General features: G+C 39.0%; 1 protein-coding gene across 3 annotated transcripts; it reads right to left on the bottom strand.

Moving 5' to 3' along the window:
• Positions 1–259: 259 nt before the first annotated feature.
• On the bottom strand, positions 260–8,169 carry LOC121765012. 3 transcript variants are annotated; one of them, XM_042161046.1, is made up of 16 exons: positions 8,069–8,169; positions 6,890–7,371; positions 6,456–6,696; positions 5,741–6,021; positions 5,216–5,377; positions 4,270–5,043; positions 4,090–4,172; positions 3,916–3,978; positions 3,724–3,812; positions 3,568–3,642; positions 2,738–3,385; positions 2,360–2,431; positions 2,130–2,200; positions 1,969–2,026; positions 1,227–1,446; positions 260–1,146 (listed from the first exon to the last, which is right to left on the bottom strand). In XM_042161046.1, exons 2-16 carry the CDS (start codon positions 7,297–7,299, stop codon positions 518–520), a joined length of 3,876 nt encoding a protein of 1,291 aa, XP_042016980.1. In that variant the 5' UTR covers positions 7,300–7,371; positions 8,069–8,169; the 3' UTR covers positions 260–517. The 3 variants fall into 3 exon arrangements, with proteins under 3 accessions (XP_042016980.1, XP_042016979.1, XP_042016978.1); XM_042161045.1 differs by having other exon boundaries at positions 3,577–3,642; positions 4,270–5,061; XM_042161044.1 differs by having other exon boundaries at positions 4,270–5,061.
• Between the last annotated feature and the right edge of the window lie 3,474 nt (positions 8,170–11,643).

Below are 11,643 nucleotides of genomic sequence, written 5' to 3' on the forward strand. Positions count from 1 at the left end.
AAAATTTGTTTTTTTTTATGTTAATGTTGGTGGTATAAAAAAATTAGCAACTACCTTCACCCCCTTGAAGATGACCCCTTTATATTTCGACAAGAATTTTTTGCAATATTATTTTTTATGTTAAGTAAAGAGAATAAAATAAGAATAGTTTAGTAGTATTTTAATTTTAAAAAACAAGTTATCTATATTGAAATAAACAAAAAAAGAAAGTAGATCATGCAGAAGTATATAATAATACTTAAAAGAAAAACATTGGATATATTAGAAACTTTTCATACTCACTAAGGAAAGTGTTTGCAACAAATCAATTACAAGTGTTTCCTAGAAAAATTTCCCAATAATGAAAAAAAAGGAAAAAAAATCACATAATTACAACTTCCATTTGGCAAAAGACTCACATATTATGGAGGCAGTACAATCCTCCCCTCTCCCACCCACCAAAAAAAGAAAAAAGAAAAAAAAAGATCTCTTTAACTAGTTAAAATATCCACAGGCTGTACAAGAATATGTAGTGATGTCAAAACATATTCAATTCTGCAAGGTCATCCATAGGTATGTCAAGTCCAACAATGGAGTCATTGTCTACTTGTAATCCATCATCCATGTCAAAATTCAACCAACTATTCAGATCCTGCGGTTCACCGATCTCGGGATCCACACCCAAATCCCTGACGATGTCGTTCATTGGCAAGTCAGCGAATTCCATGGATTCTTTCACTTCATTTGAAGAAACTAGAGGAGCATTACCAGAAGACATGAATCTGACATCCTTTCTCCTGTTGCCATTCGGAGATTCAAGAGCACTGGGATTCGAGGCATCTGGGAATTTATAGATGAAGCTGTTGGCTGAAGTAGAGAGCTGAGCCGTTTTTTGCTTGGGCTTTGATTTTGCTTTGCGCTCGCCCTTTGAGCCACCGTCCATGGATGACCGTCCGGCCTTGGCGACAGTGTTTCTGTCTCTTTCACTTCTCTTTCCCTTTGCACCATCGGCTATTCCTAGAGCCGACGAGGCTCTAAATACAGCACCGCCAACATCATCAAGCAGTAGCTCCCTTCTCTTTGCTCTATTTGATATCGGCCCATTTTTAGCAAAAGAGTGATCAGATTGATGAACTGCAGTATTGAAAGCATCTGACGACGTGCCATCTGCATCAACATACGAGAGAGGACACATGTAAGCCAAGTGCAATTGAAATTGACACAAGTGCATGTTTTCGAGCTTTCACCATTAGCAACTGCCAGGCTGCCACCATTGAGCAGCTCTGCTTCATTAAACCGAGGCGGCGTTGCAAATATGACATCCCGGAGTGCGAGATCGGAAAAGCAACTTGCCCCTGAATCTTGAAATTTTTGACACCTGGCAAGCGTCCTCCTTGCAAAAGCCAAAGCAACTTGTTTTGATACCTTAGGTATCCCATGTTTTGTAGCAAAGCTTCCTCTAGTTGCCTGTCAATTGTTCCAACATATAATCTCATGTTAGAAATCTGAAGGTAAGTATGAATTAAGTACGCATGGATGAGCTTTATTGATGCACAAAAGTAAAATAAAATAAAATTGTAACCATAAATGCAAATTTGAGTTTATTATGGTCAATAAAACAGCAAACACATTCCCTTGCAGAACCATTTAGCCCGTTGGACCGTGCTAAAGGTAGTATGTGAAGTATTCAAACAACTTTGAGTATTACGCTCTGAGCTAATGATAACCATTCTCTTCTTGAGATCAAAGTTAAGTAAAGAAAATAACCAAATGCTGATTCTATTTTGACTATTGCTGGCACACACGTTGCTGCATCTTCGAAATAAATATAATCTTCCAAAATTTCAATAGTAACGATTGGCAGGTCTTTTCCTATCACAATTTCAATAATTAAAAGGCAATAAAGGAAAGTACGATATTGCATTAAGATTTCTTGTACAACTATTTAGTGCAGATGTATACAGAATGATATGAGTGATTAATACTAACCAAAAGTTTCTTGCATGCCAACTCAACAAGTTTGTCCATTGCAACCTGCTCAGGGTCCCTGCGGAGACAACAAATTCGTAATATCATAAACATAATTCATACGGTTCTAGCTAGTAGCTAATACGCTCACTTTTAAGCTCCAGACAAGAAATTATCTTTACCTTCTTCCAATATCCTTGCCTTCTTCAATGACCTTGCTTATTTTATCCAAGTAAGACTTCTTCTGCCCAATCTGAAAATTCAAGCATATGACATATCAAGTAAAGTGATTGGAGTGCCCGATATTGCAGAAAACATGGAGATTTTAAGAAACAAACGCAAAATTTGTATAGAGAAAAAAGATGGCTAGGATTGGGGAAAGTGTTGAGTTCAACCAAGTATGAAATATTACCTGTTCATGAAGTCCCTTCTCTAACTGAACAATTTCCTCATTAATCACTTCATCTTTATCACCCAAAGCAGGCTGCATAAGGCATTACAGAAACGATGAGAATTGTAACTTGCAGGAAATGGTTATTGAGGATTGCGAGGACCTAGACGTTATATAAAAAGGACACACAGATTACACTAGACAGCATATTTATTATACTTTTAAATGAGAGTTCTACGTATTATAACATGCACAAATAGATTTACGTTGCAGCTCTTCAGAAATCTGGAACTCATCCAGCGCAGTAATTTACTAAGCTCTACAGAAGCAGTGGTATGAACTTATGACCAACATTAAATATGCTAAATAACGCTCTTCACTCAATAATGGAAACCTTACCGCAGCTTCCACAAATAGGCCTATACTCTGCAGTTCTAGCACTAGCTTCTCTTCAAAAGACATCTGTTCATATTGGTGACGGAAAGAAGCAACACCGCAATTTTTTATCTGCGGACCTTCAGGAACATAATCACACCTTGAAAGTTTGACCAAAACTTCAACCTCAGAGTGCACATATCCACTGTCTCTTTGATGCAGGTCACCATTAGATAGGTGGTCTCCCGAACCATGGCCCATAGTGAAGTCTGTGTTTCCATTACAAGAAAAAAATATGTGATTGCCATTTTTTGGAGTTTGAACACCAAACAATGGCTCACAAAGGTCCCGTTGATTGATATGTTTGCTATCAGCACCGATAAGGAGACATGGATCGGTAACTGAAATAATTGGCATCCCATATCCAGTTTCTTCAGATTCTTCAATTTCATCTTCTTCAATCAGAGCTGATAGTACCCTTTGATAAAGTGGAGTAACTATTTCACAAGGTTTTTCTTTGTCAGCGCAATCAAATACAGATGAATCCTGTGATTGTTCAACTGATGGTCTCCTATCTGAAGAAGTCTTCAAACTGGTGCCATTGTTCATGTGTCTATATCTTCCAAAAGAGATAGATTCAGGAGCTGCAATTTGTTCAAGTCCAGATTCATCCTGATACAATTTGAGAATGCCTTTGCACATTAGATGACATATAATCAGAACTATATTGGAATATAAATATTAAAAGAATGGCACACGAACAGTCTAATGTATTTCAAAGACCATTAATAGCGGAAAAGATGCTGAATGAATGCAATCACGAGAAAGGGATGAAGAAGGTCACTTCTACTAACAATTTTCACCTGTACATGATTCCCATGGCTAGAGTTCTGATGAGAATTTGTATAAGATTCTTCAGCCAATTTGAGCTGATTCAAATAATAGAGCAAATAAATCAGAAATTAATTGGCTATGATATGTAAAATCTATCAAAATATTGACCAAATTACCTGATCAGATAGGTATGACTTTTCATCAGGGCCAATAGAACCAAACAAGGACTCAACTGTTTTCCAAAATGCACTTGAACATGCATTAACTGCAGTAAGTAAAAATAGTAATCAAGGATAATCCTATTCATTCAGAAGTCAGAAAAGTCAAAAAGTAACTACGAGAAATATGTTATTGTAACAAACACATACCACTAGAATTCCAAGCGAGTTTAGCAGCTGCTAGAAGTTCTTCATGGTCATCCTCTGATTCCCCTGAAAATTACAATACATTAGCATAGAGTTTTGTACTATTAAATAGAATTACTCATTCACATCAGCAGAATGCGAGCAAACGGAAAGGACAAATGCATTTTGTCAAGTTACCACTACAATCAGGGGAACCCCCATGGCCAAGACGAGAGACACCTTTGCGATCTAATTGCTTCTTCAAAGGGCGACCTGACTTGCTGCAACAGTACATCAGAAGGCCTTAAGAATAGAGAAAAAGCAACAAAAGACAGAACACTACTGAAGGATATTAACCATCCAGGAAAATAGACAGACCTTCCATTCTTGTCAGAACCAGACCTTGCATTTCGCAGAGGTTTGCTTGGTGGCACAATATCTAACTTCTCTCTCGTTGAGGAAATGCTACCCCTAGAAAATGGTGAGATCCTTCCACTACGCCCTTGTCTCCTGACACCATCACCAATTTCTTCTTTTACCATGATTTTATTCTTTTTGATAGGTATTGTAGAAGACCCAATGTTTGGACCTGCACTTCCATCCTTTTCATCAACATCTGCATTACCTATGCCCTTCTCTTTTGTTCTAAATTGGCCAGCACCTGATTCTTCACTTTCAGACAATCTTGCAGGAGATGAAACATTTTCAGCCTTTGCTTTAGAGTTCTGGTTCCCACTGCCTGAACTCTTGGTGGGAAAAGAAGCACTAGTGGTACCGGTGCTCAACCGGGGACTGAAATCTGAAGGTGAGCCTCCTTCAGCTTGCATCTGGACATCATCAAGGTTTGGGACTGGAATAAGGTTTGTCCTTCTCGTTCGAGAACTCTTCTGTGGTCTCTGACCACCCCATTGAGTTATAGGGGGAGATGATGACCCTGCAGGCATAGGACGCTTCCGATTGTTAGCTCCACTAATTGTTGGAGTTCTGTTCAGAGCCTGGGGCTGTTCCCAGCTCTCTAGAGTTCCAGACACACGAGGGGTGGTAGAAGTTGAATTAGCTGCAACCATAGAGCCATTTCGTGGCGTCCTGGATGCCTTCCCTTTTAGTATAGGGCTAGGACAAATGGAATGATTTTCCTCACGATTGTTTATCCTAGAAGAAAACCCAGCACTGTTACCATCAAAGGAATATCCAGTTTAAGATTACATAAAGGGGAATAGGAAAGGTGCTGCAGCAGAACAGTGAGGTTTAGGGTGTTATGTAGATAAGTCAGCAGAAAACATGCATGCGAATGACTTATGGATTCAAATGATAAGATACACACCTAACATTTAATTTTCCTAGAGTCCGCTCCTTGATTGGTCCAACAGTGCCATCCCTTGAGAGCATTGATTTCTCTTGTTCATTCTTAAAGGTAGCACGGGCACTAGAACCAGCAGGCTGTGACGTTGAATCTAATTTGTTGGTGCCACCAGAAACTCCTGACCTAAGGAAAATGTTTCCAAAATTACAAGTGTCATTATATGAAATTTTTAATTGTTGATATAAACATAGAGATTATTGCGCCAATGGCTCAATGGATAAGGATGGTAAATGCAGATCATAAGAAAAGCAATTTGGAAGAAAAAAACAGCAATAGTAACAACAAAGCTCCAAAGATGATGGTACTCCAAAGTTGCATCTATAAGGATAGGGAATTCCATAAAATCAATTTCCAAAACATGCATGGGATAAACATCACCTAATAAAGGCAAAATCCAGAAAACATTGAATCAAAAGCAAATAGAGATTGACAAGCAGCACAGCTGCAAGTAAGGCAGAGATTTTGGCTCATATAATGGAATCTAACCTAAAACTTTGCGTGGAATCACTGGACTGCAGGCTAGATTCGCTATTGAGCTTAGGATGCATGGTTCTCTTCAGCTCCCCATCATTGTCAACAGATCTCGGAAAGGCTGTACCAAATGTGCGTTTCCTTTTCATTTTCTTATCCCAACTTTCTCCACCAGCGGGTAACCTCCTTATCTTTTCCTCACCCATCTCAGAATCCCCATTGCGGTCCTTAAGCAGATCTCTTTCTTTTGTCACTGTCAAAGGCTGACGTAGTACTCCATTATTTCGGCATTCAGCCTGAGAATGGGAAAGTGTAGCAAACTGTTTTAACCAATAAGATGAAGAGGAATAACTAAACTAAATAAATAAATAACAATAAAATTGGTGAATACTGAAAGAGGACAGATACAAAGCACAAGAGTGCCACCAGAATTATGTAGATAATTCAAGTAAAAGTGACTGCCAAAATTTCAACTAAATCATAATCACACACTCTATTACGTCATTATGCAGAATTACTGTCTATATTCAGTGTAGACGTGAGTACATGTTGCATTGTTATTAAAGGCAATTAAAAGGCATTTATTCCTTGAGCTTGGTCTTGCTAAAACCATATTAAGCAGTGCATGACAAAAGTGTCTTTTCCAAATGAATCGCAGCATTACTGATACAAAATGATGTACTGAATGAGCAATTGCAGAATACAAGTAAATAATTAATGCAGTTAATACCCTGGTTTCTGCCACTGATGTCCGTAAGCGCTTATTCAATCCACCATTCTTAGGCCGATCATCAAATTTCTGACTTGCAAACTCCGTGGTGCTCCGATGCATCAGTGATCCGATCTTCAAGGTTGAACCACTAGACCGTTCATGCGTCGGCATCTCATTCCGTTGTTGCTGCTTCTTAGACGACATGGTTTCAAATTTGTTCAACTTATTTAAATTGTCCTCCAATCTTTTTGCTCTAGAACTGCCAGAAACATAATAAATTTTAGAATTGAAGAGATACGTGGAATGATGTAAAACATCAAATGCATTAGCAGAACTGTTTCATCAGCCAAAACAAGGCACAAAGATGCACAAAACTGAATTTTTTTCCAAACATCCATTCAACAAGATGATTCCAAGGAGGACAACCACATTTGGAGTAACTGTAAGTTCACCTGGCTTTAAGACTAGAATCAGCAACGCTTGCTCTCAATCGCTTCAATTCCTCAAGGGCAGTGGGAGATGGATTCTTTATATGAGCGCTACCAAATGAGTTATCTTCTGAACTACTGCCAACAAATCCGAGAACCCTCCTTACATCACTAAATTGTGCATGTTTTTGATCAATAACAAATGGATCCAACGTCAGACTTTGAGATAATGTACTTGCATCTCCTGAAGATGTTGCACTCCCTCTAGAATTCGCCTTCCCAGAAGAAAAGTTTCTTCCCTCGATTCCATCTCTGAAACTTGTCGACCTATCCAAAGAGGAGGCAGAATAACCCCTTTGCCCATTTTGGAAGTTACCAGAAAAACCAGAGTCCGGGCTGGCCGAGGTCAAGTCAAATCTTGCATTCCCGGCCATTACTAGGGTGAAATTCTCATGTCTTTGGATCCATTTCCCACAAGATATTAATATCTTCTATACGAGTCAAAACTACCAAACCAAGAAAAGAAAAGGAAGTCATTAACAACATCTGCAAACACCAATCAACAAAACAAAAGCATGTACGCATTGATTGACTAATGCAATCCACCGGCCACAATGAAGAAACTCAGAGAGAAGTTCTACAAACAATTTCATAAAGACATTCATTCAACAAGTAGACAGCCTTCTAAACGTCATAAAAATACAACTAGACTTAGTTAACTGGTTGCACAAAACAGAACCCCAACAGTTGGAAACAGAAAAATGCAATCTTCATATTAACAGAATGCTAAGCACTTCATAAAAACAGAGGCATATAAAGTTAAATAATTACACAAAACAGAATCCAACAGTTAGCTACAAAACAATGCAAAATGCAATCTTCTTCTTCATTAATAAGCAAACAAAAGCGTAAATTCAATACTGGTTAGCCCAATTAAAGAACACTAGCCACTAACACCAACGAACTCCAAGAGCATAAATGATCAAAATTAGCTCACAAATATCACACATATTAGTGAATTAACACATAAAACGCTAATCAAAACACTTCAAACTCCCATTCCCATGCTCAAAAACCATAATTGAGCTAAGTGAGAAATTAGGGTTTATTCGCAATTCAGCGCTTCCTCAAAATTAACTGAAATCACAAAGCTTGTAGAACAATTGAAGCAGAGAGAGGTAGGAGCTGATCGAAGAATCTAACCTGCATTCATCAACCGAGAGAGATCGAAGAGAGAGAAACAGTGAAAAACGAAGCAGAGAGAGAAGGCTGAAGCTCGAAGAGACAGTCAAGTCAACTACGACAGTAATGACACTTTTTTTTTTGTTTCTTTTTTTGTTTTTATATTTTTGTAATTTGGAGCTGGGCCCCACTTTCTCAATTAGGGTCAAATAAATGATTGGATTAGTTAAGAAATTCAATAGTAGCACTTCATTTTACTGAATTCAAGTACATATTGTAGTTATGGATGCTGAGGGATAATTATAATATTCATTTAAAATTTTAAATTACTACTATTTCATAATAATTGTTTGACACATTTTTTTTAAAGTTTTTGTAAATAACATAAAAGATTTCAATTGCGTTTCAATAGTATATTTCATACTGTTAATTTTTTATTTATTTATTAGTATTATTTTATATTGATTCAAAAAGTTTAATTACTATTTTATGTTTTTGATCATTGCAAATAGTTATTGACAGAGATCAATTATGGAAGGAGAAACCCCTAAGCCCAACGAGATAATTATTTCATCTTTTTCCACTTTAATTTATCTCATTCATATCGTCACACTTGTGCTATTACACTATCAATTTATCAAGCATGTGGAGTGCATAGTTCGGTTGCTATTCTCTTTCAGTCTTTTCATCAAACATATGGAGTTCGTCTTGCTGAAGTTACAGAGTTCTCTTTAGCCTTCCATCGAACACATGAGGTGTGAACTGTTTGATAGAGTTATTTCATCGAGCACATTGTGCTTTGCCATACTGCTTGATCGACTTGGAATCCCAGCCTTGACTCTTTGAGACATTTGAACATAAAACACTATTTGACCAAATTGTAATACGTAAATGACCTTGTGCTATTAGTTCGACTTAAGATTATTCATGGAAATTCATACAGAATATTATTTTGTAACCAATTCCAATCCCAACTACGAATCCACTTCCATATCCCATCAACCACACCTTCTTTTTCTGCAGGCTGCATCGATTTCCCATCACCCTCTTTGCATTTCCTTGTCAACGGAAGTCCACACAATCCCAAGATTCCCATATATGAATCATTCTCAAATGTGGAGAACTGATCAATTGTTGTGAAGGTTTTCAATAGTCTATTCAACAACTGATCCTGACCTTTCAAGCCGAGCCTCATCTCTAAGTTACTTGAAAACGCATCAAATTCACTTTCTACTTCTACTGGCTGAATCATTGCTCTGAAATTGTTGAAATATCTTTGAGGTAGAGAGCCCACAAATTCATTATGGGATACATCGAAAACTTGCAATCTTGGAAATGGAAACTTGGTTGGTAAAGGAAGCGACATGTTACCACCAAACTTGTTAGACCTCAACACTAGCACCCGAAGCTTAGGTAGGCGTTCCATCAAAAAGGGAAATTCATCTTGTATTCTATTATTTCCAATGTCGAGGCCTTCTAGACTGTGGCAATTGATTAAGGATCTAGGTAATCGTCCGTTGAATTTGTTATTACCCAAATTGATGGACACAAGACTACAATTCTTAGAAATGGTAGATGGAATGAGGCCACTTAATTGATTTTCGTTTAGGTGAAAGATGGTCAATGATATTGTTAAGGTTTCCCTTCCTTACACGTCGAATTTCCCCAAGCAATCAAGAAACCGAGGCCGTGATCGTCGAGCGCCCAAGAGGTTTGGGTCGGCTCCGGCAGAGGAGATGCTGAACGCGAGAGAGACTCGTCGGCGGCGTTGGGTTAATTTCTTGATGCACAATTAATTGAGCCAAATAATAATTTTCATAGATTGATAATTGATGATAGAGTGGCTCTATTTACACTAAAACCCTAGGGCTGGTTTGACCTTGTAATAATGGAGTGCTCATTTCAGTTGGAAGAAGCTCGGTTAGAAAGGAGTTCGGTAAGCTCGGCTTACCGAGCTGGAACTAGCCTGGAACTAGCCGAGAAGAAGAAGAAGGCAGAAGTCGGTAAGCTCAGCGGTAAAGAAGCTCGGTATGGAAGCTCGGTAAGGAAGCTCGGCGTTGAGCTGGAATGAGCCGAGAAGGAAGAGTTCGGTTGTAAGCCGAGAAGGAGTTCGGTATTGAGCCGAAGAAGGAGTTCGGTCTTGAGCCGAAGAAGGAGTTCGGTCTTGAGCCGAAAAAGGAGTTCGGTCTTGAACCGAGAAGGTAGAAGCAACCTAGCCGAACTAGCCGTTGGAGCAGCAGTTAGTTAGCTGAGATGAAGCGGTTATTCTTCTTGCTTTCTTGATTCTTCTTGTAGTTAGTTAGTAGCAGTTGCTACTTGATTATAGAGCTTTAAATAGCTCACCGTGTATGTAGTTTAGAGATAGAGTTTAATCAATAAAGAGTTTTCCAGTTTTCTCTCCAAGATTATCATCTTCAATACTCAAAGTGTGAGTGTGTGTGTTTTCTGCATTGTGTGATCTCATACAACAGTGAGTGTGTGTGTGATCTTATTGAGTGTGTGAAAGCCTTGTGTGCGTAAATCCCAACAAGTGGCGCCGTCTGTGGGAAAGGGATATTGAAGCTGATTTGCAGAGGATCAAACGGTTTCAGAGATGGCAGCAAGGCTTGATGCAGAGAAGTTCACAGGCAAGAATGATTATGGCCTGTGGAAGATGAAGATGAAGGCGATCTTAATTCAACAAGGCTTGGCGGCAGTTCTTGCAAAACCAGATGAGAAAGGGAAGGCTCCAGTGCTTGATGAAAAAGCTCAGGCAAAGATGGAGGAGATGCAGCTCAAGGCACATTCTGCAGTGATCCTGTGCCTTGGAGATAAGGTCTTGAGGGAAGTTCAAGAAGCCAAGACTGCGGTGGAGATCTTGGACAAGTTAGATGAAGTTTACTTGGCCAAATCCTTGGCTAACCGGCTGTATCTCAAGAAGAGGCTGTATGCCTATAGTTTTTCTGGAGATAGGTCCATCATTGAGCAGCTAGAGGAGTTCAACAAGATCATTGATGACCTGGGATCTGTTGATGTCAAGATCTCAGATGAGGATAAGGCCATTCTCACATTGAATGCCTTACCTAGCTCGTATGACCAGCTAAGTGATGCAATCATCTATGGAAGAGATAAACCTATCACCTATGCAGAAGTCTATTCAGCCTTGATGGCCAAAGAACTCCAGAAGACAGCCAACAGAGGCTCTGCAAGCTCCAATGTTCAAGCTGCAGAGGCCTTGAATGTGAAGAAGTTCAAGAAGCAGAACTTCAAGAAGAAGTTTGAGGGCCCTAAACCCTCAAGTTCAGATGCTCAGAAGGAAACCAGAGCTTGCTATTGGTGCAAGAAACCTGGACATTTGAAGAAAGATTGTCATGCATGGAAGAGAAAGATGGCCTCAGAGGGACACAATCAATCTGATTGTGTGGAGAGTGCTGATCCCCCGGCTCAACTCATGAATATCAGTGATAGTGGGGTCAGTCATAGGTGGATTATGGACTCGGGGTGCAGCTTCCATATGTGCCCCAATAGAAGCTGGTTTCATGATCTTCAAGAAGCATCGGGTACGGTTGTTCTTGGTAATAACCACATTTGTCAGATCAAAGGAATAGGGAAGGTAA

This window comes from Salvia splendens, chromosome 14 (assembly GCF_004379255.2).
Source record: "Salvia splendens isolate huo1 chromosome 14, SspV2, whole genome shotgun sequence".
In the NCBI taxonomy this organism is placed as follows: Eukaryota; Viridiplantae; Streptophyta; class Magnoliopsida; order Lamiales; family Lamiaceae; genus Salvia; species Salvia splendens.